The 26,600-nt window shown below is 47.8% G+C and overlaps 1 protein-coding gene across 1 annotated transcript in view; it reads right to left on the bottom strand.

Annotated features, from left to right (window-relative positions):
• Nucleotides 1–10,636, bottom strand: part of IFT43 (intraflagellar transport 43) — a 58,221-nt gene extending 47,585 nt beyond the window's left edge. Inside the window, 3 exon segments of the mRNA XM_077820355.1 lie at nucleotides 4,633–4,653; nucleotides 9,681–9,773; nucleotides 10,586–10,636. Coding sequence (XP_077676481.1) covers nucleotides 4,633–4,653; nucleotides 9,681–9,773; nucleotides 10,586–10,636 — 165 coding nt within the window.
• Nucleotides 10,637–26,600: the final 15,964 nt, after the last annotated feature.

Raw genomic sequence — 26,600 nt, 5'->3', positions numbered from 1 at the left:
GGGGCTCACACTGGAGAAGTTGGCCTAATTAGGGAACATGAGTTAGTTGCATTTTTCAGATTCCTCCTGAAGAATCTGGCCAACTTCCAGCTGAGCAGGCCCAGGCATGGCTGGGAGTCCAGTATGTCTGCAGGCAACAGAGAACCACATGGAAAGAGAAGCAAGTCCACTTCAAAAATATACAGGTGTAACAGCCCATGACTTCCGAAACACTGGCTCCCCTCTGGTGGATGATGCGTCTCCTAATAGCAGAGAATAACAGAATCCAGATAGCCAGCAGAATCTTCTGGACATGGCAGGTAAGTTCAGCCCAGTCCAGGACAAACATGTTTGCCAAGCATATCTGGGAGGGAATTCACAACTGAAAACACCGCCAAGAAACACAGCCTTAGAGCTGGCACTTATTTCTCTCGGGTTCTGTTGAGATGCCTCTCACTGTGAGAGCTATCAACTCCCACCCCAACACCACACCAAACCATGCAAGGCTTTGGTAGCATGTCCCATACCAAGAGGGGTTAGCCTTAGCTGAGGGCTCCTCCACAGTCGAGCATCATGGGGGATAGCAGAACCCTACAGAGCAAGGGATCTTAATTAAATTGTTAGATATGTGGGGTAGGGGCTGTCTTTTTGTTCTGTTTGTACAGCACCTATCACAATGGGGTCCTGGTCCATGTCTGGGGCTCCTAGGCACTATCACAATACAAATAATAACTAATAAGAAGGATTGAAGTATCTTGTGGGAGCAAGACAGGACTCCTTCAGTTCTAAACTTCTCAGAGCAGAGGGTATTGGGAAAGCACCTAGCACAGAGCTGGTGCTTCCTCAAAATAAATAAATAATCCCCCATTGGGATAAACCCACTGCTGGCCATATGCAACAATGGGCTCAAAAGCACCTTATTCGGCCTTCTGTAACTCTCAGACTGGAATGCCACAGGGTCAATATTTAGGTTCTGAGAAAGTTTGGAGGTGGCTAATGGAATCACATTAGAGTTTACCATGTAAACAGGGCTGGGAACCCAAATACAGAGCGAGGTGCTTGAACAAGAACTGAGCAAGAAAACAACACTCTTTCACTTTCTGCTTTCTCTGATCCTGCAAAGTCTCACCCAGGTGAGCAAGCCTTAGTCACACTAGTAATGCTACTGATTTTAATGGGGCTTCTCACCTGCACGATCAGGCCCGTACTAAGTTATACATGTAAAGTACTTTACTTTATATTCTCCTCATCTGTTTCCAACAATAGCTCACATTATTAATCATGATTGCATTCCTGATAATGAGCAGTTTAATTTAAATAATAAGCAGCACTTTTCCAGCTGCTTGACTAATATTAGTCAATCTCCACACAACATTATCCCCACTTAACAAAAGGGGATTAAGGCACAGATTGGAGAAGGGACTTGTCCAAGGTCACACACCAAATCTGTGGCAGAGCAGGAACAGAACCAAGGAGTCTTGGAGGACTAAGAAAAGGAGTGGGAACCAACACACTTTGCCCCTCCAGATTAACTATGTTCTCTTCCTCACCACAAAGCCAAGATACTGGGATAGACCCTTTATTATTCCATTGACCAACCTCACATCTCTTTGCTATGTGTCCTAGGCAGCCTTGGAAAGCGCAGCCCAATGACTGGTTGAACCTGGCAGGCATTCAAATCTGAGCCAGGGGATGCAGAACACATCCTGGAGCAGGCAGACGGATGGAGGGCAGGACTTGAGCAGGCACATTCACAGAAAGAGCACAAATGCTGCTGGTTCAATAATCTTCAGCCCCCAGTGGGGAACATAGCTAATACAGGAAGAGCCCAGATTATAAACACTCAGTGCAGCCCAAAGGGAGTTCAGAGAAGGGCTATATGAGTCATCAGGGCGATGGAGGGGCCAACTTCAAACTGATGATTAACAAAGCTAAGTATTTCAGCTTGGCTGAGCAATGACTAAGGGAGGGACGTATTGTAGCTGCAAAAGTCTGTGGTCACACTTGATAGTTAGGTTTCATTTATAATAGTCTTATAAAGGGTTAATAAATGATAAATAGAGATTATAAACATTTTATAGACACAAGTAGTTGGCGTTACAAATGATTATAAGCCACTTACTGATCCATCAGACCCTACAGCAATTAACCATTTATTTTCCTGTTATAAAATTATTTATAAATGTAACCTCAATATAAAAAATGACCAGGTATCAGAAGGGTGTAAACCCTAGGGAGGGAAGGCCAGGATTTAGGCCAGGTGGTCCTAAAGTATTTCATAGCAATGATCACTTCTCACTAGAGCAATCGCCTCCTTGACACCTCCTCTCCCTCCCATCACACATCATCTCTGTAGCAACAACTGCTCACATGGAAAAGTCCCCTCAGGAAAATAATGTTAGTTTATTTTAATGAAATGTAGCAGCCAGAAGGAGCTAGTACCATGTGACCAGGCAGCTCTCCAGATTCCCAGCAAGTGCTCAGTAGGACCTGGCTTGGGAACTGCTGATCTAGGGTGATACAGGGGGATGTAATTAGATCTAACCAGAAAGAATTAAGAGGATGAAGATTTAGGCCGATTCTCTTCCCAGCAGCAAGAAGAAAGCCTGTGGAATCATCCCCCAAGGGAAGTCCCATCACTTGAGACAGTGAAAATGACTTGGGACACAACCCTGGGGCTTCTAATATAGGGAACGATCCTGCCCTGACCTAGCAGGAGAATGGGTGAACTAGGTGGATCTTTCTTACCATTAACTGTTATGCTACTATGAAAAGAAAATTGTGAATTGCAGTGCTGTTTCTCTCTATGACTGGCATCAGGCCAACTGAGAGTAACATCCTGTGGCCAGAAGTAATGAGGTGAGAGGCAGAGTTTCCTTCCTGGACTTTAGCCTTCACGCATAATCCCTCCAGAATGGGACCTCATACAGGCTTCCTAGGATTGGAATAGAAAACCCAAAGAAAGAGCTGATCCCCCATAGCTTTGATTCAGCAGACAATTGACAAGTGAGGACCTGGTAACCGGTGGTGTTCTGACTGTTAAGTGGCAGACACAGTCATTTCACTGTTGAGCTGCCTCATGCACAGTAGTTCCCATCACATTCAGAGGGCTTGACACCAAGCTACTAAACACTTGACCTCAACTCCCACAGACTTCAATGCAATCAGCACCTTGTAGGATCAGGCCCAGAGGCACTGGCCTTAGGAAGAAATTCACATGACAGCAGACCAATAAGATACCATGTTTATCAGCTGGTATTTAACCAGATAGCTCAGAGAAGCCTTGGGAGGAAGGCAGCATCTGCTCTGAAAAGACATTTCTGTTTGGAGAGGATGCAACCCATTTCCCCCTCATCTCTGGACTGAGGCAGGAAGCACTCCTTCCAAGCTTTGGAGCTCAGCAGTACTGCTGGCGGTGAGGGAGAACAAAGGAGGGCCACTCCAACTTCCCTCCAGGGCTCAGCCCCTGCAGAATGCCCAGCTCCTTCTGGCGAGGGGAGCGAGAGACCAGCTAGGACATGCCACGCTACCACTAGGGTATTGGGATGGTGTTTTCTCCTCTCTACCTTTCTTCAGCTAAAAAAAGCATTTGCATATCTAATATACACAATAAGCAGCTTTAGCCAGGAGGACTGGGCAATAGTGACTCCTGACATAGGCAGAAACTACACAAGACTCGTAACTCTGAAGCTTTTCAGAAAATTCAGAAGCATTTCCAAGCTTCCCCCCAGGAAACAATTGCCCATTTGATGAGTTTCTAGTACATCCTGAACAGCAGTCAGAACTCCCTTTTCTAAATGAATGCTCTGAAATTTACAGGAATGCCTTTTAGTTATGGTAAATCCATACAGGAGAGCACTACTGAAAATGCAGATTCCTTCATGTAACTCAGGAGCTCAGCACGAAACCCAAACTCGCCCGATTCCCTCCAGGCGATAACATTTCCCAAGGAGCCAGTGCAGTGAGAACGCAAGGGGTGCAACCAAGTTCCCGGGACAGAAGAATATCACAAAAAGGGTACAGGCACACATCCTAGCTAAAACCCAGTTTGTCTATTGACTGGCCTCCTCCAGCAGGACTCAGTGACTCCTAAAGGGGAGCTTTCACACTAGGGCATCCTGCCACGCATACCATAGATTAAATCAAAACCCAGTCTCCGATCTGACACCCTGGTCACTAATTGCTGATATAAAGAAAAGGAGTACTTATGACACCTTAGAGACTAAGGTGCCACAAGTACTCCTTTTCTTTTTGCGAATACAGACTAACACTGCTGTTACTCTGAAACCTGTCATTAATTGCTGATATGTTTTTCATTGAGGGCATAGCACCTTCCCAGCTCCTCTACTCCCATTGGCTTCAACATGGAATCTGATGTCCCCACCATTTCTGTGGCAACATGCATGACTGTAACCTTAGTGCAGGATGCAGCAGCTACGAAGGAGGGAAATCCCTATGAAAAAAAGGATAACAGTAAGAGCCAAGGGAAAGCAGGCGAATCATTGAGCCTGAGGCATGAGACCACCATCTTTTATTCTCCTGTGAGAAAGTCCCTTTTAAAGCAATCTTCACTTGCATTGACAGGTTAGCCCTGCCAGTTCCCCTAGGAGAAGCCAGCATCTACCCAGAAGCCTCTAGTCCCACATGGTCTACCTTTTCCTCAGTGTCTTCATCCTAGAATGTGATCAGCATGGGAAAAAAAAAAAGAGAGAAAGAAATTATAAAAAAAGAATACCCATGAAAGGCCCCCCAACACAAGTCTCTGGATTTCAACTTGGAACGAATAGAAGCAACACCTAAAGGACATTGTGCGCCTGCCACACACCTTCTGTAATCTTTCACACCTGGAGAGAGTGAGTGTCAACTCTCCCCACTCACAGTGGTGACATTTTACATCTGCTTTGTGTGGGTGTCAGTGAAATAGACCAAGACAGGAGAGAGTTTGGCCATGCACATTCAACTGCAAAGGAAGCAGGAAGCTGCCACAAACCAGATGCTTGTCCAGAAACTGCCTAAGGAGCAATCCAAGTTACAAACAAGGCCAACAGAGAGTAGATAAAGTAATTTCTCTCTAAAGAATGAAAGGTCCCAAACCACACATAGGTGCAGGGTAGTGGTGAAAAGGGGGTTCTACAGAATAAACACATCTGCAAAAGCACCATAGCTCAGAAAGGGCCCCAAGTTACACAATTGAGTTATATATGCAGGAGGCTGCAGCTATGCATCCTGGAGCCACTGCCTCCTGAGCATGACTAGAACCCCTACAGTACCATGCAGAACCACAGTTACATTACCCACACAGATTTCATCCTTGGTGCAAATGTAACACTGACAGACTCTGGTCATCAGTGGGCAGGATCGAACCTGGGATTTTTGGAGCTAAATGCATGAGTCTCTATTGCATGAGCTAAAAGCCACACAGCCCTTAGCTAAGGCTGTAGCAGACTCATTAATCTCTAAGTGGTCATCCGATGAAGTGAGCTGTAGCTCACGAAAGCTTATGCTCAAATAAATTGGTTAGTCTTTAAGGTGCCACTAGTACTCCTTTTCTTTTTACTAGAGGGGACAGAACATCACACCCAGGAGATGTGTGGATTACACACATGCACCCCCTGCACAGGAGATTGGATTATTTCAGCTAGCAGTGTCCACTGGGGTCATGTCTGTGTCCTAGGTGTGCTCATGCACCCACCCCCCCGACACATACACTCCTGAGGGCATAAAAGGCTCAGGAGGCCCAACCATCCCTCAGTTTCTTTGCCAGTATAGAACCCAAGTGGCATAGGACTCTATAGTAATGGGAAGAGGGAGCAGATCATAGACTAAATGTGAACATCACATCTAAGAACCACAGTTCCTGCAAAGTTAGTAACCTTTCTTTTTCATGTGATTGTCCACATGGATTCCACTTCTGGCTGCTCCAAGGGAGGGGCCATTATATCACATGCCCTGTCTCAGCATAGGAGAGGTCGATACAAGGCATACCTCTTAAACCTAGCATGCTGGTGACTCCAAAGTAGATGCTTTGGATATCACCACTTTCAATTTCTCAAGGATAAGTGACCTAGTGCCAGGCCCAGCAATCAGCCACTTAGTCTTTGCCAAAGTAGCAGGTGCCACAGAGCTAGTCAGTACTGAGGCGCACGATCCTGAAGCTCTGAGTGCAGACGCTACAGGTACTCAGTCATTCAGTGCCAGGGTGGGTACCAAGGGCAGCGCAGTCTGCCAATTTAGTGAGCACTGCACCTGCTGTCTTGGAGGTCAGCACCAGGACACCAGAAGGAGCCTTTCTAAGATTATGGCTCTTAAACAAACGAGCCCAAGACAAGAGTCTAGTGACTCAGGTGCCAGGGATGGTATCATAAATATAAAGGGAAGGGTAACCACCTTTCTGTATACAGCGCTATAAAATCCCTCCTGGACAGAGCCAAAACCCTTTCACCTGTAAAGGGTTAAGAAACTAAGATAACCTCACTGGCACCTGACCCCAAATGACCAACGAGGGTCAAATCTGGAAGGGGGGGAACAAAGGGTTTGTCTGTCTGTGTGATGCTTTTGCCGGGAACAGATCAGGAATGCAGCCTTACAACTCCTGTTAAGATAGTACGTAATCTAGCTAGAAATGCATTAGATTTCCTTTTGTTTAATGGCTGGTAAAATAAGCTGTGCTGGAGGGAATGTATATTCCTATTTTTGTGTCTTTTTGTAACTTAAGGCTTTCCTAGAGGGTTCTTTATGTTTTGAATCTGACTACCCTGTAAGGTATTTACCATCCTGATTTTACAGAGGTGATTCTTTTACCTTTTCTCTAATTAAAATTCTTCTTTTAATAATCTGATTGATTTTTCATTGTTCTTAAGATCCAAGGGTTTGGGTCTGTGTTCACCTGTACAAATTGGTGAGGATTCTTATCAAGCCTTCCCCAGGAAAAGGGGTGTAGGGCTTGGGGGGATATTTTGGGGGGGGAGGGAGAAGACGTCTCCAAGTGGGCTCTTTCCCTGTTCTTTTTTTAAAATGCGTGGTGGTGGCAGCATACGGTTCAAGGACAATGCAAAGATTCGTACCTTGGGGAAGTTTTAACCTAAGCTGGTAAGAATAAGTTCAGGGGGTCTTTCATGCAGGTCCCCATATCTGTACCTTAGAGTTCAGAGTGGGGAAGGAACCTTGACAGATGGTGACCTGTACCTTGGCTCATCTCTGGAGCAGTGCTCCTTTCTGCCGATCAGAAGTCGTTAACATAGACGTAGAAGTGGACAAATGAGGCTCTGAGCAGATGTTACCCAGGAGCTTGTGGTGGAATCTCAGCCCACCAGGGTACTAAGAGAGAGAGGCACTAAGAGAGGCACCAGCAGATGGCTGAGGCCTGGCTGAAGCCTTCTCCTCAGTATGTGAGGAGGCTTCCATCAAATTCTCAAGGAGGAACAGCTTCAGGTTGGCTTCCCTCCCACAGAGTGCACCTGGAGTAAGAGTGACAAATGGAACATCGCTCTTGGATGGACTCTTCTCCAGGGCAGTACCGTAATAACTGGGCCTACAAATCTACCCTCATTGTGAGCTCAAAGAGTGAAAGTTCATAAAATGTCATAACATAACAAATGTGAATGGGGAAAAAAGTGCAAAAGTGAGACAAGACAGACTAAATTAATCCAAATAAAAAGGCCTACTAATATAATTCAAGAACAGTGTTAAGATCTCACGTGGTAAACAAGAAAAGTGTTGTACTGGAAATCAGTGGACCCAAATTAGCGTGTCAGAAATTAAGCCTAATTGGTGAACAAAATAATGAAAGGATGGGCTATTCACCCATCGCTCCCCTTTCAGGGTCCTTAAAACAGAAGACTTTGTGGGGAAAATCAGAAGCTGTCTGACAACACTGGCTGGGTGAGGGATGGGTGGACCAGAAGAAATGAACTTCACCATCATGGCTGCCACTTGCATTGTCTCCTGGGACCCCAGGATTCACTGTGACCCACTGGGCCTTCATCGTCCTGATCCTGAAAAATGTCCTGACCAGATCTAACCAGAGAAAGGGACCCAGATGACAATCCCAACCACCACCTGGGATGTGAGACAGTCACCTTCCCACATGTGTCCTTTTTCCTCCCCATCTTATTTCTTCTCTTTCCTATCCTTCTCTTTTTTCCTTCTATCTCAGAGGAGTCTGGCTTTAGCCAGCCAAGACTGAATATTCTGCATCACTGCTGTGAGCATGTGACCAAAAAGAGGCAGCTAAATTCAATGCCCTAAGCAGCCTAAAGCTGGTACAAGTTTGCCAGGGTCTCAGAGTGGCCAATAAGATTGCGTGCTGTGCCTGTGTTTTTCCGGCTGTGAGGTTGCAAGTGAAAGTCAATACCACAGACAGAAGTTGCATTTTCTATCATTGTTGTTCTTTTCTCTCCCCTATTGAGTGGGTTTGTCTTCTAGGAAACAGGACTGGACTTTAACACCAAGAGCAATAACAACAGCTCCAGCCCATCTCAACTAAGTTCTCTTTTTCCCCAAAAAAGAATAGTTATTGCTATCTTTAATACCATCTAAAAGACCATCAAAGGGGCTGGCAGGGGGTTTCCTTCCACAAACTGTCTCCAGCTAAATGGAAAGGGAACAAGAGATGTTGTTAAAATAAAATCTTTATTTAAGACTTTACATTTCAAAGGCTTTAACTGTTTTTCCTTCTTTTCTGTATCTTTAATAAAGAGCTTTAAAGATATTTAATGGTGTATTTGCCATGGTTCTAAGCAGGCTGAGGTCTTGGTATAACAAACTTTGTGTAAAACTGTTTAATGCCGGACAGTGACAGGATCATGTTAACACTTTTAACTCTTTGGGCCCATACAGTCCATCAAAAATTAATACAAACAGCAGAGTAGGTACTGGAAATGTCCATCATTAATAGGCATCCAAGTGCCACATGAAGGATGGGTCTTAAAGCCTAATGACTTTAAACTTCTGTCATGATGCTAGTACCCTGGGTAGGGGAGGGGACTCAGGTCTAACAAATTGAAGGAAAAAATTATATACAGTTTTTACTAACTAAAAACTAATTTAATTAAGTCACTACCTCTTGTTTTAACTAACACCAGCACCGTGCACAGAGAAAGGGCAGACACTGCAGGGGTTCCATCCCACTGCCCTGGATGGTAAGAAGGTTTGAATAATGATGGTTGAGCCCCCTCAGACCTTTATGCCCTGGGATGGAACATGATGGCACCTAGGACACAGGCCCAACAGACACTGATGGCCAAAAATCTGATCTTGTAAGCATGGGGTGCATGAGCAACAAAAGTAGAATCCATGCGGGAAAAGATCACTCGAAGAAAGCAGCTACATTCATCACACTGCTTTTTGTGAGGCACTCCTGTGCAGATCCTCTGATTCCCCCATACCAGCATGTTCCATAACACCATGCACATCTCTCCCATGGGAAATCATCATAGACCATGTCTGCCTTCCCCCGTCCCAGTACAGTTACACATGTTGTAGATGCTATGACTGCACTCAGTCAGACATTCAACAGCACAGTAATGGGAAATACAGAATGGCACTGTGGGCCCCAGCAATAAGAACAAGACTTAGCCAGGGGTAGACCTTAACTGGTGAAGCAGGACCTTGCAAGACATGCAGAATCCTCTGCAATGGGCAATGTCAGATTTAAGTGGCACCTTATGCTGCAGGCATGTTATCCTGTCTATGGTACCCACCTCTCCAGTAGACGTGGCAGAGGAATTCTTCCTGATGAGACGATTCTCCTCTGGAAAGGAATCCTGGCGGGCTCGTCGGCCCATCTTTGCCATCTGGGGGGTGGGGGAGGGGAGAGGTAGAGAGCTCGGTTACTGACAGTAGCAACTTCAGGGCAGCATGAACATGGTGACGGAGAGAGAGAAATAGAATCCAAATAACTTCCCTAATGCAACATTAGCACGGCACTGTTCGACTCACAAACAGGCCAAACACAATACCAGCACCAAGACCAAACATTTGTTCACTGCTCACACAGCCTCCTCTAAACCATCTTCCAAGTGGCCCCCTTTGCATGGCACGCACTCCCTGAACTGATCTACAAGGCCAGTAAACTCTCCTCCAAGTCCCTCTTCCAGGCCCACCTCACCAGCAAGGTGCATTTAAAAAAAACCAGCCAATTGGCAACAGCATTGGGGGCAGCTGGGGAGAGCCATCACTTAGATTTATTTCTGTAAGGACAAGATCAATCAGATGCAGATGAACGCTGTATACTGGCGGAGTGCATTCCTCTCCCTCCTCCCCCAAGCCCTTTGGATGCCGTGGGTCGTCTTTGACCGGAGGTCAAGGCAGGGACTGGGTCTCCTCACGTGGCTAGCGGCGCCCCGGGTGGGGTCACAGAGGGCGGGGGTGGGGAGAACAGCAGCGGCCCGGGGTAGGGGCGCAGCGCCGGCGGCGGGGCAGAGCCCCCGGCAGCGGGAGGGGACGGAGGAGGCTCGGCGGGGCCCGCCCTCGCAGCCCGCCCTGGGCCCAGCCGCGGAAGCAGCCCTGCCCCCCGGGGAAGCGGGAGAGATCTCCAGCGCCCTACTGAGCCGGGGGCGGGCTGAGCGGTCCCTGCGGGCTGCTCCCCGGGGGCGGCCCCTCTTACCCCGACTCCCGCCCTGCGCGGCTCCTCGCCCAGCCCCAGCTCGGCCTCCATCCCGCAACTGGGCCTCGCTGGAGCTGGGCCAGGCCCGCCTCCAGCGTCCTTAACAACCAAACCCCGCCCACCCTTAAAGGGGCCGCCGCGGCGACCCAGGGAGAAGACGGGGCTAATGGGGCGAAACCTCTGCCCTCCAGATGCTCAAACACCTCTCCCGCGCGGGAGCGGCTCTCCAGGGCCGCCAGCCTCCCTCGGTACCCCACTGCCCCGCCTCGCCCGCCCCGCATTCTCCGTGGCTCTGATGCCCCCCCTTCTTCCTGTAACCCCATCTCCTGTTGGGGGATCCCAGGGCCCCTCTCGCTCCTGCTGAACCCTTCCTAACTGCTCATCACCACATAGAATCCACGGCACCCATCCCACCCCCGTGACACACAAGCCCTTTCTTCTGGGGAACTCCTTGTCCCCTCTCCCAAAGCTGGACCCATTGCTCCCAAGGGCCTGTCATTACCAAGCTCCCAAGGGTTCCTCTCCTCCATTTCTCAAGGGTCTGTTTACCCCCTCCCCTGATTCCCAAGGGCCCATTCCTGCTAAGCCCCAAAGCCTCAGTCTCCTCAACCCTTAAGAGTCCCACTCCCACCCAGAATTGTCCACACGCGCATTTAACTGCAAGCTCTTTGGTCACCTTCAGATATTTTGGATTAGTAACCATTTGAACATTTGACTGTAGGAACTACTCTTCTGGATCCCACCTGTGCTCCACCCAGTCCAATATCCCATCTCTGATGGTGGCTAGTACCAGATGCTTCAGACAGAGGAGTAAGAAATCCCTGCAGTAGGCAGATGTGCAGTCTACCCCCCACATAGGTCTCACCCTCAAGTCTAATAGTTAGAGCAGAGCTTCTCAAACTGTGATCCATGGACCACCAGTGGTCCGTGAGCTCCGTCCAGGTGATCCGCAGATAGTTCCCTCTAAGGTGCGTGCCTGGGTGGACGCACACGAGAGAATGAAAGGCCACCCACCTAATTAGTGTAGCCACACAAGCATGGCTCCACTAATTAGATGGTTGGCCTGGACCCTGGAGAAGACGCACAGGTAAGGTGAGGTGGTGGCCTTGGGGGCAATAGGGGGTAGGTGGGAGGGGGCAGTGGGGTAAGAAGAGGGGGTGGGGGGAATTTGGGATGTGCAGGGCTGTGGCAGCCAGAGAAAAAGGAGACTTTCCCCAGCTCCAGGGCTGCAGCTCCTGGGGAGAGACAGCCCTCCTTCCCAGCCCCAGCTTGGGGGCTGTTGTGGTGTGGGAGAGAGGGAGAGACCCCCCCTCCTTCCCAGCCCCAGCTTGGGGGCTGCCACGGCGGGGGTGAGAGGGCACATCCATCGCATTACAAAGGTAAGACTACTCATATTAAAATATGAGTTGTGTGCTTTTATTTGTAGAACAAAAAAATGTTAATTATTATTAAGGTTTTTTTTATATAGCACTTTTATCCAAAGTGCTTTACAATAGTTAGCTAACAGTACAAACAACATTTGGAAAGATCATTAAGTGGTCCACCCAGACCCTCAGGAATTTTCAAGTGGTCCATGAAAAAAAAAGTTTGAGAACCACTGAGTTAGAGATTCACGTAAGCCCTGAAGCACAAGGTTTAATATTCATTCCCAAATTTTGTCATTAATTATAACTCTAAATATTCTTGCTATCCATACAAAAATCCAGTCCCTTTTGAATCTTGTTAAGTTCTTGAGACAATGCATGCCAGTTTAACTACACATTGTTTAACAGATTATTTATTTTTATCGGTTTTGAATTTCCCACCATTTAATTTCATTGCCTGTCCCCTTTTTCCTGTGTTATGCGACAGAGAGAACAGAAGCTCCTGATCAAATATGCACTCCACTGAGACTTAATCAGCAGAGCACAGAAAGAACACAGGCTGACAAGTGACCAATATCCAGACCAGACTCTCAAGACACCACACTACTAGAAGAACCAAGTGCAAGACAGTATCCTGGCCTCACAAGACTTGAAATTCCTCCAACATCAATTCGCATGCAAGGTATACGCAAGACTTTGTGCAATACGAAAGCTTGAAAGAACAGCCATCCCAAACCCAGAGGAAAATACCTTAGTAGCTAAGCAAATTAAGAGTTGGTCTACTGAAAAAGAAAGTGTTGGTGTTAAGTCATATACATGAGGATACAGACTTTCTGTGGGTATAACGGAAAGTTAATTGTGGAAGCAGATATGGTATTCATGTTTAATTTTGCTATCTTCAATATATGTAACTAAAGGGATGTTATAAGTAGCTTCCCAGTAGAGAGCATTATAGTATCCTTGTGTATAGGGCCATGTCTAGGAACTGAGAGAACTTTACTTTCAAGAAGTGCTTGATGAGAGAGGCCAGTATATGTGGAAGAAGTAATAAAGTCTGCATGTTGCACTGTCTCGGTTCTTTCTCCCTTTATGCTCACACATCAAACAGTTTCCATGGATATCTATGGGCCTGTGTGCAGAGGGTTATCATCCTACAACCTCCATGTGTCCTCATAATGGCCAAACAGTCAACAATTGTCATTTCAGATAGTGAGAGAGAAAGGGCGCTCAAATGGATCTCAATTACTTTAAGCACCGTACTGTTCTCTCCCCTTCACCTCTCCCTTCACAAATTACACATAGGCAGGCTGAGGGGAAAAATTCTGATTCGTTGTTCATATGTAGCTAAAACTTCACTGTTTCTTCATAAAAACATGGTTGTCCCCTATTTGGGGCTGTGGTCTCTTTCTAAATTAAATGACAATGAACAATTGTTGCTGGTGTGATTGTTTAAAGGAATTATTATATATTCTACTTTTTCAGTTTTGGTCATTGTGCCAGGATTTCTCTGTACCATTTTTTTCTTTTTAGTGTGTCTGACTCTCACTTTATCTTATTTGTTTAGTTTCATCTTCACTTTAATAAAAATTAAAATGTCATTGCCCCACCCATCTGATACAGTTAGTCAGAACTATGTAATATTTTATTTCAAGTAGAAGTAAAAATTCTCATACATAAAATAACATTAATGGTAATATCCATCTGGTTTGAGAATCAGATCTGATTATACAGAACAGCACTAGTCTAGTCCTCCACTACTGCTGCAGTTGAAAACTCCCTATGATTGGGCCTATTACTATATTTTGTTCCTGGTCCTCCTTCAGGCCTGATGGGTCTGGAAATTAACTACAGTCAAACATTCATACCTGCTTTTTCTCCCAGATCATACTTTACTGCATATATATGCGTGCACTTGCTTTAATTAAATTAATCGTGGAAAACTCACATTCTACCATTGCAGTGGTACAGAACAATGAGAATAATATTTCCATCAAAAGCAATATATCCAGAAAGGCAGAGGGCCACGTGCTTGAAAGATCAGAGGCTTCAAATGCAACAGTGAAATATAATGTACCCACCGCGTTGCCTGCTTTGATCTCCTTAAGCATATCCTTGACTTGTACTACATCAACCACTGACTTGGATTCTGCAGTCAGGGCTGCCAAGTGCTAAGTATTTCTGGTGAAACTCACACTTAGTAGCCCTGCCACACTTCCTCACAGCTGGATTCTGACACAGATGAGCTGTGACTTTCCAGCAGTTGCTCCTCCAGCCATCAGGGACCACTCTGGTGCTTGCTGAACCAGGTGTCCTCCATGCTTCTTCACTGGTTGGATTGCAGCCTAAAAGGAGCGATCAGGACCAGAAGAGATGGCAATGGAGACACAAAGCGAGTGGCCTTTCGCTGGGCCCAGCCTTCCCCATCTGCCCCAGGCATGTCCCACCCTCCAGAGGATCCAGTGCCAACCCACACAGCACCCACTCCAGGCAACCCAGCTGCCTCAGACTCCCCATTCAGTTGCCTCCTCTCCTTTCTCTGGAGATGGGATGTTGGGTGGGTTCTGGAATGTGCCTGGGGCAGCAGGGTGGAAGGGTGGTGGGGTACCAGTGGTGGATGCTTGGGGCAGCTGGATTCCTCTATAGATTATGGGGAGGATGGGCATCCAGCTGCTTCTTCTGTCACTGGTTCCCGCTGCCTTCCTCTGATCCCTGGCTGGCAGGATTGAGGAGCTAGGGTAGTAGAGGAAGAGGAGATAGTGGCTGGCACTGGCTTCTGCAGTGTATTTCGCAGCAGGAAGATCAGAAGAGGGATAGGGAGGAGAGAAAAATTACAATTTTCTTCCAGGGAGGCATCTCTGCACTGCAGCCCCCTAACGAGAACTCGCTCCTGTGACAAATGTCACCAAAGGAGTGGCTCCAAACCTGGCAGCTAAGCCTCTTGTGAAAAAAGTGATATTTTCTGCTTCCGTGCTTTTCATTTGAGAAGCAAAATAGTTATGTACGTGTAAGGAATCATAGATTCATAGACTATAAAGTCAGAAAGGGAGCACTGTCATCATCTAGGCTGTATTATACATGCCATGCAGCTTCCTTGAATTAATGCCTGTTTCAGCATTTAGAAAAGCTTAAGTCTTGATTTAAAGATTGCTACTAATAGAGAAATTGTCATAACTAAAGCTGGGCAACATTTTTTTTATCAAACTGACTTTTGTCAAAAGATGCATTTTGAGGGGCCCAAAACTAATCTTTGAATTTGGGTCCAATTTGACAAATGGTTTTGGTTGAAAAAAAATTCCAGAGTCAAAAAACTCTTTTGTTTTGACTTTTTGATTTGAAACAATGTTTTGATTTCAAATACAGCTAATAAAAAAACCCACAACACACCTACACATAAAAAAGGGCGAGACATCCAAAATGGTCAAAACAAATTGAAAAACAAAAGAAAAATTTATTTCAAGTTGACTAAAAACATTTCAGTTGATTTTTTAAATGAAATTTTTAGAATGTTTCTTTTTTATGCAAAATTTTAAAAAATTGTTTCCATTCAAATTGAACTAAAATGTGTTTTGGGATTTTTTGGTTCGGCTCTCAAACTGAAAAATGCATTATTCACTCAGCTCTAACCCTAATTATTGGTAAGATGTTGGAATAGTTAATTACCCTCACTTTTAAAAATCCGTACCTAATTTCACATCTGAATTAGCCTGATTTCAATTCATTTATTGTATGCCATGTTAATTTTGTATTGTTCTTGTTTCTACACCAAATTCTCAAGCAGTACTAAGTAAAATGCTTTACAGAAGACTAAGAATTACATCAACACTATTACCTTTATCAACCAAACTTGTAATCTCATCAAAAAAAGATATCAGTTTATTTTGATAAGAACTATTTTCCATAAACCCATGATGATTGGCATTAATGATATTACCTTCCTTTAATTCTTTATCAATCAAGTCCTGTATCAGCCATTTGATTGTTTTATCTGGGATCGATGGTAGGCTGACAGGTCTACAACTAACTGGGTCATCCCATTTACCCTTTTTAAATACTGGCACAACATTGACTTTCTTGCTGTCCTCTAGAACTTCCCCAGTGTACAAAGACTTATTGAAAACCAACATTAACAGACCAGAGAGCTCCTTAGCCAGCTGTTAAAACTCTCAGGTGCAAGTTATCAAGACCTACTGATTTTAAAATGTCTAACTTTCGTAGATGCTGTTTAACATCCTCCTGAACAACTGTTGAAAAGGTAAGTATGTCGTCATCACTGCATGATATGATAAAGTTTGTGGATGATACTAAGCTGGGAAGAATTCCAAGCACTTTGGAGGACAGCATTAGAATTCAAAATGATCTTGACAAACTGGGGAAATGGTCTGAAATAAATATGATGACATTCAATAAGGACAAGTTCAAAGTACTACACTTAGGAAGGAATAATCAATTGCACACATACAAAATGGGAAATGACTGCCTAGGAAGGAGTACTGCAGAAAAGCATCTAGAGTTATAGTAGATCACAAACTAAATACGAGTCAACAATGTCATATAGTTGCAGAAACACCGAACTTTATTCTGGGATGTATTAGCAGGAGTGTTGTAAGCAAGACATGAGAAGTAATAATTCCACTCTCCTCAGCACTGAGTACTTGAGTACTGTGTTTAATTCTGGGCACCACACTTCAGGAAAGATGTGGATAAATTGGAGAAAGTTCAGAGGAGAGCAACAAAAATGATTAAAGGTTTAGAAAACATGACCTACAAGCAGGGGTGAAAGTAAGGCGGTATGGGTCTGTACCAGCAGGGCCGCTGATGGGGGGGCGCAAAAGGGGCAGCAATGACCCAGCAGGGCCGCTGCCCCAGGGCCGCGATTTAAAAGGTAAGTATGTCGAAAAGTATACCCTTTAAATCACTGCTGGAGCCCCGGGCGGCATGGGCCAGGCAGCACAGATGGACTGGCTGGGGGATGCTGACCCCAGCCCTGCCCCTTCTGCCCAAGGCTCCACCCCTTCTGGGGGGGCCAGAGCTGGCCCTGTACCGGTAAGAGCTCAATTTTACTTTCACCCCTGGCTACGAGGAAAGATTGAAAAAATTGGGTTTGTTTAGTCTGGAGAAGAGAAGTCTGAGGGGAGACGTGATAACAGTCTTCAAGTATGTAAAAGGTTGTTATAAAGAGGAAGGTGATAAATTCCTTAATCACTGAGGCTAGGACAAGAAGTAATGGGTTTAAATTCCAGCAAGGGAGATGTAGGTTGGACATTAGGAAAAACTTCCTAACTGTATGCGCAGTTAAGAACTGGAACAAATTACCTAGGGAGGCTTTGGAATCTCTGTCACTGGGGTTTTTAAAAACAGGATAGACAAACACCTGTCAGAGTTGGTCTAAATCAGGGGTCTCAATCACGTGGCCCGCAGGCTGCATGCGGCTCACAGAGTTATTTCCTGCGGCCCGCCATAGGTGCCAACTCCACCGGCAGCCAAGTTCCCCTCCACTCCCCCGAGCACGCCACGTCCCGCTCCTCCACCTACCTCCCAATGCTTCCTGCCACCGAACAGCTGTTTGGCGGCGCTTAGGACTTTCCAGGAGGGAGGGGAGAGGAGCGGGGACGTGGTGTGCTCAGGGGAGGAGACAGAGAAGAGGCAGGGCTGGGGCGGGGATTTCGGAAAGGGGTTGGAATAGGAGAAGGGAGGGGGCGGAGTTGGGGCGGGGACTTTGGGGAAGAGGTTAGAATGGGGGTGGGGAAGCGGTGGGAAGAGGCGGGGCCTCATGAACTAGACGAGCAGTCTGAGGTATGAAGTTCAGCATGTATGATTCTTTGCTGTGAGTAGTTGGAAAGAATGTTTGTTAAAAGTGGCAACGTATTTTGTATGAATAGTTACTTTAAAAAGTTCCTCCCATTACAGCTATGTTGATAGACTGTTAGTGTAGATCATCATCAGTGTTACTGACCACATAAGGAATAGTTACAGGTGTTTATATTTTATTAAAAGCCCTCTTCGCATTACAGTTTTTAAAAAGTTAATACATTGACTTTTAATAGCATACTTCATTTTTTTCATTTTTGACTATACTTTTGTATTGTTGTATGAAAAGATTTCAGTGATGTGACCCTTGGGCCAATGTACTAGTCCTCATGTGGCCTCATGGTGATTTGAGTTTGAGATCCCTGGTCTAGATAATTTAGTCCTGTCTCCGTGCAAAGGACTGGACTAGATGACCTGTTGACGTCCCTTCCAGTCCTACATTTCTATGATATGAATATGAACACATCATCTGGCTATTTTGCAAATACAGAACAGAAATATTTATTTAATTTTATTTAATATTTATTTAATATTTCTGCCTTTTCTGTATTACTATTAACAATTCTACCATTTCCATCTAGTAATGGACCAATGCCATTGTTAGGATTCCTTTTGTTCTTAATATACTTTTAAAGACTCTTATTTATTGTCCTTGTGCTAGCCATTGTTTTCACCTTGTGTTCTTTTGCTTCCTTATCAGTTGTCTACAATTTCTAGCTTCTAATTTATATCGATCATTATCAAATTCCCTTTTCTTCTATTTGTTTATATATTATATATATATTCTTTTGCTTCCCCCCTAAGTCAGGCTGGTATTTTGATCAGTGTAGCCTTCTTTTTTGACTGTGGAATTGTGGCTTTTGGAGCATGCAATAAAATATTCTTAAACAATTCTTAATTATCATTCAAATTTTTCTGTTTAAAATCTTTTCCCCATTGATTTGACTATTTTTTTTTTCAGCTTTGTGAAATTGGCCCTTTTAAAGCACCAAGGAGGTTGGGGATCAGACCTCCAGCCTCCTGCCTGGGTCTTACTCACAGTCCTGATCCTTCTCCTGTAGCTTGCTCTGCCTCAGTGGCTACAGCCTATCTCCCTTCTTGCAGCCAGAACTCCAGGGTCAGGGGATCTGCCAGTAATCCCTGGTTTGGTCAAGGGTGGCAATATACCTGGTGTTCCCTAACCTCTCTAACAATTTGTCAACCCTCAGCATTGGGTAGGTGTCAAATCTGAACAATGCTTTTACCTTCTGGAAGTCTATGCAAAATCTGGTTGACCTGTCCTGTCAAGGTTCCTTCCCCACTCTGAACTCTAGGGTACAGATGTGGGGACCTGCATGAAAGACCCCCAAAGCTTATTCTTACCAGCTTAGATTAAAAACTTCCCCAAGGTACAAACTTTGCCTTGTCCTTGAACAGTATGCTGCCACTACCAAGCGTTTAAAACAAAGAATAGGGAAAGAGACCACTTGGAGATGTCTTTCCCCCCAAAAAAATATCCCCCCAAGCCCTACACCCCCTTTCCTGGGGAAGGCTTGATAAGAATCCTTACCAATTGTTACAGGTGAACACAGACCCAAACCTTTGGATCTTAAGAACGATGAAAAATCAATCAGGTTCTTAAAAGAAGAATTTTAATTAAAGAAAAGTAAAAGAATCACCTCTGTAAAATCAGGATGGTAAATATCTTACAGGGTAATCAGATTCAAAACATAGAGAACCCTCTAGGCAAAACCTTAAGTTTACAAAAAGACACAAAAACAGGAATATACATTCCCTCCAGCACAGTTGATTTTACAAGCCATTAAACAAAATAAAATCTAACACATTTTCTAGCTAGATTACTTACTAACTTAACAGGAGTTGTAAGGCTGCATTCCTGATCTGTTCCCGGCAAAAGCATCACACAGACAGACAAACCCTTTGTTCCCCCGCTACAGATTTGAAAGAATCTTGTCCCCTCATTGGCCATTTTGGGTCAGGTGCCAGCGGGGTTACCTTAGCTTCTTAACCCTTTACAGGTGAAACGATTTTGCCTCTGGCCAGGAGGGATTTTATAGCACTGTATACAGAAAGGTGGTTACCCTTCCCTTTATATTTATGACACATCCTTAGGGCTTTGCCACTCGCTATGTAACCCTAACCCTAACCCATACTCCATCAATGCCTGAGGGACTTTATGGATGGCGCACAGGAGCGGCTGAAGTATTTGGTCCCAGTGGTAAGGTTCCAAGGCTACGAACTTCTGCAGCATACTTTCCAAGGTCTTGTTAAATCTCACTATTAGCCTGCCAGATTGGAGGTGGTATACCAACATTCATAAGGCTTTTATCTTCAGCAAGCTACACAGCTCTCTCATAAATTGGGACGCAAAGCTGGTGTCCTGATCTGTGATTATTTCCTGAGGGATCCCCACCCAGACAAACACTTTCATGAGCTGTGAGGCAAGGGCCACTGCCTTTGTGGAGCAGAATTGCCTCGGGGTACTGCATGGCATAGTTTAATATGACTAGTATGTGCTGAGATAGAGTTGCATTCTTTTCCAAGGGGCCCACCTGGTCCATGCCGATCCTCTCAAATGAGATCCCTACCACAGGAAGGAGTATCAGCAGGGCCTGAGATACCTTACCTTGACTTGCCCACTGGCATCCTGGGCAGGAGGTGCCATACTTTTGTACCTCTTTGTGGATGCCTGGCCAATAATAATGTCAGTTTGTCAAGTGTTTTCTCCTGACCAAGGTGTCCCCCACAGGGCACAGTGCATGCTGAGCACCGTATTTCCCTGCTATATTTCTTTGGGACAAACAGTTGCATTTCAGCCTCCCCAGCCTGGTGGTCCTTCTTTGCTCTCTATATTTTCTTTCCTTCTAGCTTGAAATGTGGCCATTTAGGAATCGAGGTTCCACCACCTCACCATTGATCTGGGTGAGCTGTTCATAGGCTCATCCCAATGTTGTTTCTCTGTTCTTCCACATTGTCTGAAAATATGTTGGGCACTGCTGGCTTACTTAATTTCTCCTGTTGTTTGTGTTCCCTGGGGAAAGTCCATCCTCCCCAGTAGAGGCATTATCCACAGAGGCTGATGTTCCTTTTTCCAGATCTATCTGCTTGCTTTTGCCTGCTAAAGCTTGCGGCTCCACCATCTCTGGTGACACTGTTGGTCCCTTGCAGGAGCTCCCCATTCTTGGACTTCATCAAGTCTCTAAAAAACCTCCAATCTTGTCCAGTTATCACCGGATACGTGATGTTCATGGCTACCCCCACACGGATCTCCTCATCATGGTTCCACACCCTCAGCTGTACCTTCTTCATGAGGTAAGGGCACACAGCCACATGGATGAGTTGCAAAGAAATGGTGCCCATGGGAACTGTTTCAGGCCCTGACAGACTTGCCTTCACCAGAGCGTGGCAGCACCCTGAGTATATCAATCCTTGCACCTCCATGCCTTTGACTCATATGGGCACTAATAGTTTCATTGGCCCCGTCTTATCGGCTCTGGATTCAGCCACTCCTATTTGGCTGTAGAGGCAGTCGATGTACAGGCAGTCACGGCGGAACCGTCCTGGTTCTCGCACGCAAAACAAGTCCTTGTTGCCGAGGGGGCCCCTGTCTGGTTTCCTGCAGCTTCCGAAAGGGGCTGCCCCACAGATCTTCAGCACTTCTTAAGCTCTGGTCCTGGTGGACGCATCTCCCCACCTGACACTCTGGATCTGCTCCTCTATCCTTGCTGGGTCCAGGTAGCCCTGTCCTTTGGCATCCCCGCACACTTTTTCATTCTCCCTTCCATCACCTTTGTTGGTTGAGAGACAAGCCTGACGGGGTCTCTGCCATGGGCCTTGTGGGGAACTGGTAATTCTCAGCCAAGGTTAGAGCCTCAGAGAGGGTTTTGGGACAGTGGCACATCACCCACTCCCTTCCTCCATCCAGGAGATTGTGTGTGAACTATTCTAGGCCAATTCTTTCAACTGCTTGGGCTCCCATATTTTTGTCAGGCTTGAGCCACCGTCAACAATGTTCTTACAGGCTCTAGAGCACCACCTGTGGTTGTGCCATAGGTATGAACCTTTCTTGTTGAAATCACTGGCTGTATGTCTCAGCAGCATACATAGGATGGCTGCCTTAAGTCGAGGGTAACCTTGTTCAGCCATCGCATTGAGACCCCTGTACTCTGGCTGGGCTGCTCCTGTCAAGTAGGATGCTAGCAGAGTAGCCTTTGCAGCCAGCAAGCCACCGTGACAACCCTTGCAAAAGTTACCAGGAATGCCTCTGAGTTGTCCTCCAGCCCCATTATTTTAGCTTCAGTGGAGGACTTAGGGTATACCCCAGGCTGAAGCTGCCCACTGCCATACTCTCCAGCATACTTTGGGGGTGAAACAGCATGGCCATCTGCTGTACCAGTTGTTGCTGCTGATCTCTTTGCTCGGCTGCTAATTCCTTGATAAGTTGTTGCTGCTGTTATGAGGCTTGCTGCTGTTGCTGGGCAGCTAGCTGTGGAGCAATTGTGTCTGCTGCTCCTGTTGTTGTTGGTCCACAATCCATTTAAACAGCTTGTCCAATCCATCTTTAGCTCAGTCTCCTTCTTTTCTAGGTGGTCCACATTCTCCACCACTTAGTATCTAGCTTCGCTTGGGGGCCAGCAAGCCGAGTGGTGAGGCCACAGCCAAACAGTCTCTGTGTCTTGGAACGACTCTTTTGGGAGGTCCAGTTGCCAAGTCACAGTTTGCTACCCGGAGTCCTCTGAGTTCTCTCAAGCAGCTGGGCGAGGAGAGAAGGGTAGGGGGAACTGGGCCTTCCCTCTCCACCAGGTCCCAGCCTAGGGCCCAAGGAGGGAGAGGTGAGGGGTGGCTCAGTCCCTTCTGGCTGCCACTCTAAATCAGCCTCCCCTAGGCTGCTTCCCAATCCTACCTTACCTGTTTTCCCTTCAATGTGGGGTGCGGCCCCAGCCTTCTGCTTGCACAGTCTCAGTAATTCAGAGCCTCAGCTGGGGCAGGAGACTTCCCAGCTCTCTCTCAGAGTCTAGTTGTTCCCCCTAGTCAGGGAGAGATGGTGGTGGACGATGGTCAGGCTCCCAGCCAAGTCTTACAGGGTTGGTTCTTCCCCTGCAGATCATTCTGCCTCAGCACCTACAGCCTGTCTATCTTCTTGTGGGCAGTCTGTCCTCTTTCCACCACCCCCCTTGACTGCCAGAGCTCTCTTTTAAACAGGTTCTCCCTAGGGAGCCTTTCCAGGAGCTGCTGAGGGGCAGGACCTTCTTAGCCCACTACGGCTCCACCGCTCCTTTAACCTTAGTGTGGGGTCTGTAAACTGCATCACAACATATTACTCTGGCTTGTCTGAGAAATTAAAATGTCACCTTTCCAACAAAGAATTACCTTCCTGTCAGTGGCAGATTTAAAGTTAGTGGGGCCCTGTGCTCAGCTTCATTTTGGGGGGGGGCCCCCTTTGGGACCCAGCCAAGAAAAAGGACATACTCTCTTATCTCCCCCCCAGTTTTCATTCTTTTTTTCTTCATCCTCCTCCTATATTATAAGTAATGAGAAGTAAATGAAAATAAAGTGAGGCACCTTGATTGGGGCAGGGAGTTGGGATGCAGGAGAGGCTGTGGGGGGTTGGGCTCTGGGAGGGAGTTTGGGTGCTGGGTGCGGACTCTGGGCTGCGGCAGGGAATTAGGGTGCAGGAGGAGGTGCAGGGGTCAGGCTTTGGGAGAGAGTTTGGGTGCTGGGTTTGGCTCTGGGCTGGGGCAGGGGGTTGGGGTGTGGGAAGGGGCAAGGGGGCAGCACTTACGTCGGCCGGCAGGGCTCCCAAAGCAACAGGCACACACACCCCTCTGGCAGCGGCTGCTAGGTGGGGGAGGGCCAGGGGGTCTCCGCGCACCACTGCCGGCAGGCACTACCCCTGCCTGCAGGCACCACCCCTGCAGCTCCCATTGCCTGCAGTTCTTGGCCAATGGGAGCTGCAGAGTCGGCGCTCAGCGCAGGGGCAGCACATGGAGACACCGCCTCCCGGAGGGGCCCCAGGGACATGCTGGCCACTTCTGGGAGGGGTGCGGCGCGGAGGGAGGAAGGGAGAGAGGCAGAGCAGGCAGGGAGCCACCTTAGCCCTGTTGCTGGCATGTCTCTGTGTGCCCCTTGGGGGGAGGGAGGCAGCAGGTCTCTGTTCGCTGCCCAGGGCAGGGGCAGCGCATGGAGCCACCTCCCAGCTCCTCCGCCAGGGGCGTGCAGATGACTGCTTCCAGGTGCGGCATGAGGCCATCAGCCACTGCATGCAAGCAGCCTGCTTGCCTGAGCCCTGCTGCGCTGCCGTCCGGGACTCAGAGGCAGGTTGTCAGATGAGATTTGTCCTGCATTTCGGGGGCCCTCCTGTCACTGGGGGGCCCATGTCACTACACAGTTTGTTTCATGGTAAATCCACTCCTGCTTCCTGTAGCTGAAAGCCCTGATGCAAGCTCCCCTCTCTCCAGTCACAGCAGTAACACGCGAGTCTCAGGCATGCTCAGCAGTGTGCTTCTCTTTGGCACCCCCATTAGTGTTGCCAGGACAAGTTGTATTTTAACACATGATCACTGGTCAAAGTGAACCTAGGGTTCACCTCAACCAGCTAATACAGCTTGCCCAGGCTACAGACCGTAACTGGCAGCTCCACCCTATAGCTCTGCCACGCTCTTCTCTTTCCCTTACTCCTGAGGCAGCTGTAGTCTTCTTGCTCCACTCCCATTTAGCTGTTTAGACTACTCTCCTCCCTGACTGCCAGCTCAGAGCTGCTGGTACTCAGCCTGCCCCCTGGCCCCCAATTGCCCTTGTGTTCAGAAACCCTGATACTTTTAATGACACTGACCTCCTTTGTAAAGCACTTTGAGATCTAGGCATGAAAAGTGCTATAGAAGAGGTAAGAATAGAGAGGAAGGATGGTCCTGTGGGCAGGGTGCTAGTCTGGGATTTGGGAGACTTGAGTAAATGCCCTGCTGTGCCACAAACTTCCTGTGTGATCTTGGACAAACCACTTAGGGTATATCTACACTGCAAAACAAACAAAAACAAAAAACAAAAACCAACCCCATAACCAACCAACCCCCCCCCCCCAAAAAAAACAACAACCCTGCAGCAGCGAGTCTCAGAGCCCAGGTCAACTGACTTGGGGTTGTGGGGGCTGGTGCTATGGGGCTAAAAATAGCAGTGTAGAGTTTGCTGCTTGGGCTGGAGCCTGGGCTCTGAAACCTGAGGAGGGCGGAGGGTATCAGAGCCAGGACTTTAGCTCCAGTGGAAATGTCCACCCTGCTATTTTTAGCCCCAGAGGGCAAACCCAAGTCAGTTGACCAGGGCCCTGAGACTTGCTGCTGTGGGGATTATTTTGCAGTGTAGACATACCCAAAGGCTCTCTGTGCTTCAGTTCCCCTTCCAGAAAATGGCAATAATGATACTTCCCTCCTTCACAGAATAAAAACATGAAAGACTGTGCAGTGCTCAGACACTATGGTGAGAGGGGCCATGTAGGCACTTAGAATAGATAGCACCTCTACTTGTCCAGGCCTTCTGAATCTAGGTCATAAGATTTGATCCAGCCTACCCACAGCCAGGAACCATATCTGACAGCCCCCCTTCCCCATCCATTCACCATTGCCTGGATCCTCCTCCTATCTCCCCCTCTCCCAGACCCTGCTGCCCTCTCCTGGATCCACCTCCCTTTCCATTTGCCATTACCTGCCCAGCCCTGTCATCCCTCACCTCCACCACCACCCGTCGTCCCTCGTGTCCCTTCCCTTCCCCCGTTGTATCCCATCCCTACAGCAACTCCAGCAATTGCTCACATGGAAAAAAGCACATCAGCAAAGTATGTCATGTATTTTTAGCTTCTTTTAATGCAATTTAGCAGCTGGAAATCGGCGGAGGCGCCAGCATCAAGTCACCCGCCAGCTCTCTGCGGACCACCAGCGAGGGCTGCAAGGAACCCAGTCTGGGAACGGCGGGGGTGAGCGGGTTGCCTAGGAGCCGCGCCGCCGGCATGTGCTCGCCACCAGAGAGCGCCATTGGCCTTCCCGAAACCCCCACCCAGCCCCGGGAGCGCGTACCAGGCTTGTCCGCGAAGCTGCCCCGACCACGATTAAAGCAGAGCGGGGCCCGGGGCGCTGACCACCCCCCCCTCCGCCCCTCGGGCACAAGGGACTTCTTCTTATAGGCCCAGGAATGTGCCAACGTCCCATTTCGGGATCTGCCAGTCCGGCTTGGGCGGTGGCTTCCCTCCCTCCAGGGTCACCCCAAGGGAATGAGAAGGGAGGGCCAGGTCCAAGGGTGGCGCTGCTCCGCTGCCACACCCCTGCTCACCGGGAACAACGCGATCAGGGGCTGGGGAGGAAGAAGTGGGCGCTGGCAGGAGAAGGGGGGGAGCGAGCGGGACTGAGGGGAGACTGTGTCTGGGGGCAAAGGCAGGGTGGGGAACAGGCCCCACGCCAGACAGCCCGGAGAGCAGGGGAGCCCGCAGCGTCCTTCCCGCGCGCTCTGCTTCCCCCGCGCCTGCGGGACGCATTAAACCCGGTTTGAAGCTGAAGGCTGGGCTGGCAGGTCCCTCCCCCGCCCCTCTGCAGGCCCGCAGACGTCATGGGAGGGAGGTATAAAATTTCAGCCGAGAGGAATAGAGAGTCAGTGTGTGTGAGGGAGCGAGGGGGGCCCCGGGGCCGGAGAGCGCGAGAGAAAGGGACACGGAGAGCACAGGGCTCCGGCTGCGCGCTGGGGGATACAGCCAGCAGACCCCCTAGGAGCGGGGCGAGGGGCAGGGCAGGGCTGCCCCACGCTCCTACCTGGATCCCCGCGGAGACGCCAGAGGGATGTGCAGCCCGGCCGTCGCTTAATTG

This window comes from Eretmochelys imbricata, chromosome 6 (genome assembly GCF_965152235.1).
Source record: "Eretmochelys imbricata isolate rEreImb1 chromosome 6, rEreImb1.hap1, whole genome shotgun sequence".
In the NCBI taxonomy this organism is placed as follows: Eukaryota; Metazoa; Chordata; order Testudines; family Cheloniidae; genus Eretmochelys; species Eretmochelys imbricata.
The sequence above is the reverse complement of the archived record's forward strand: the minus strand, read 5'-3'. Positions and strand labels throughout refer to the sequence as shown.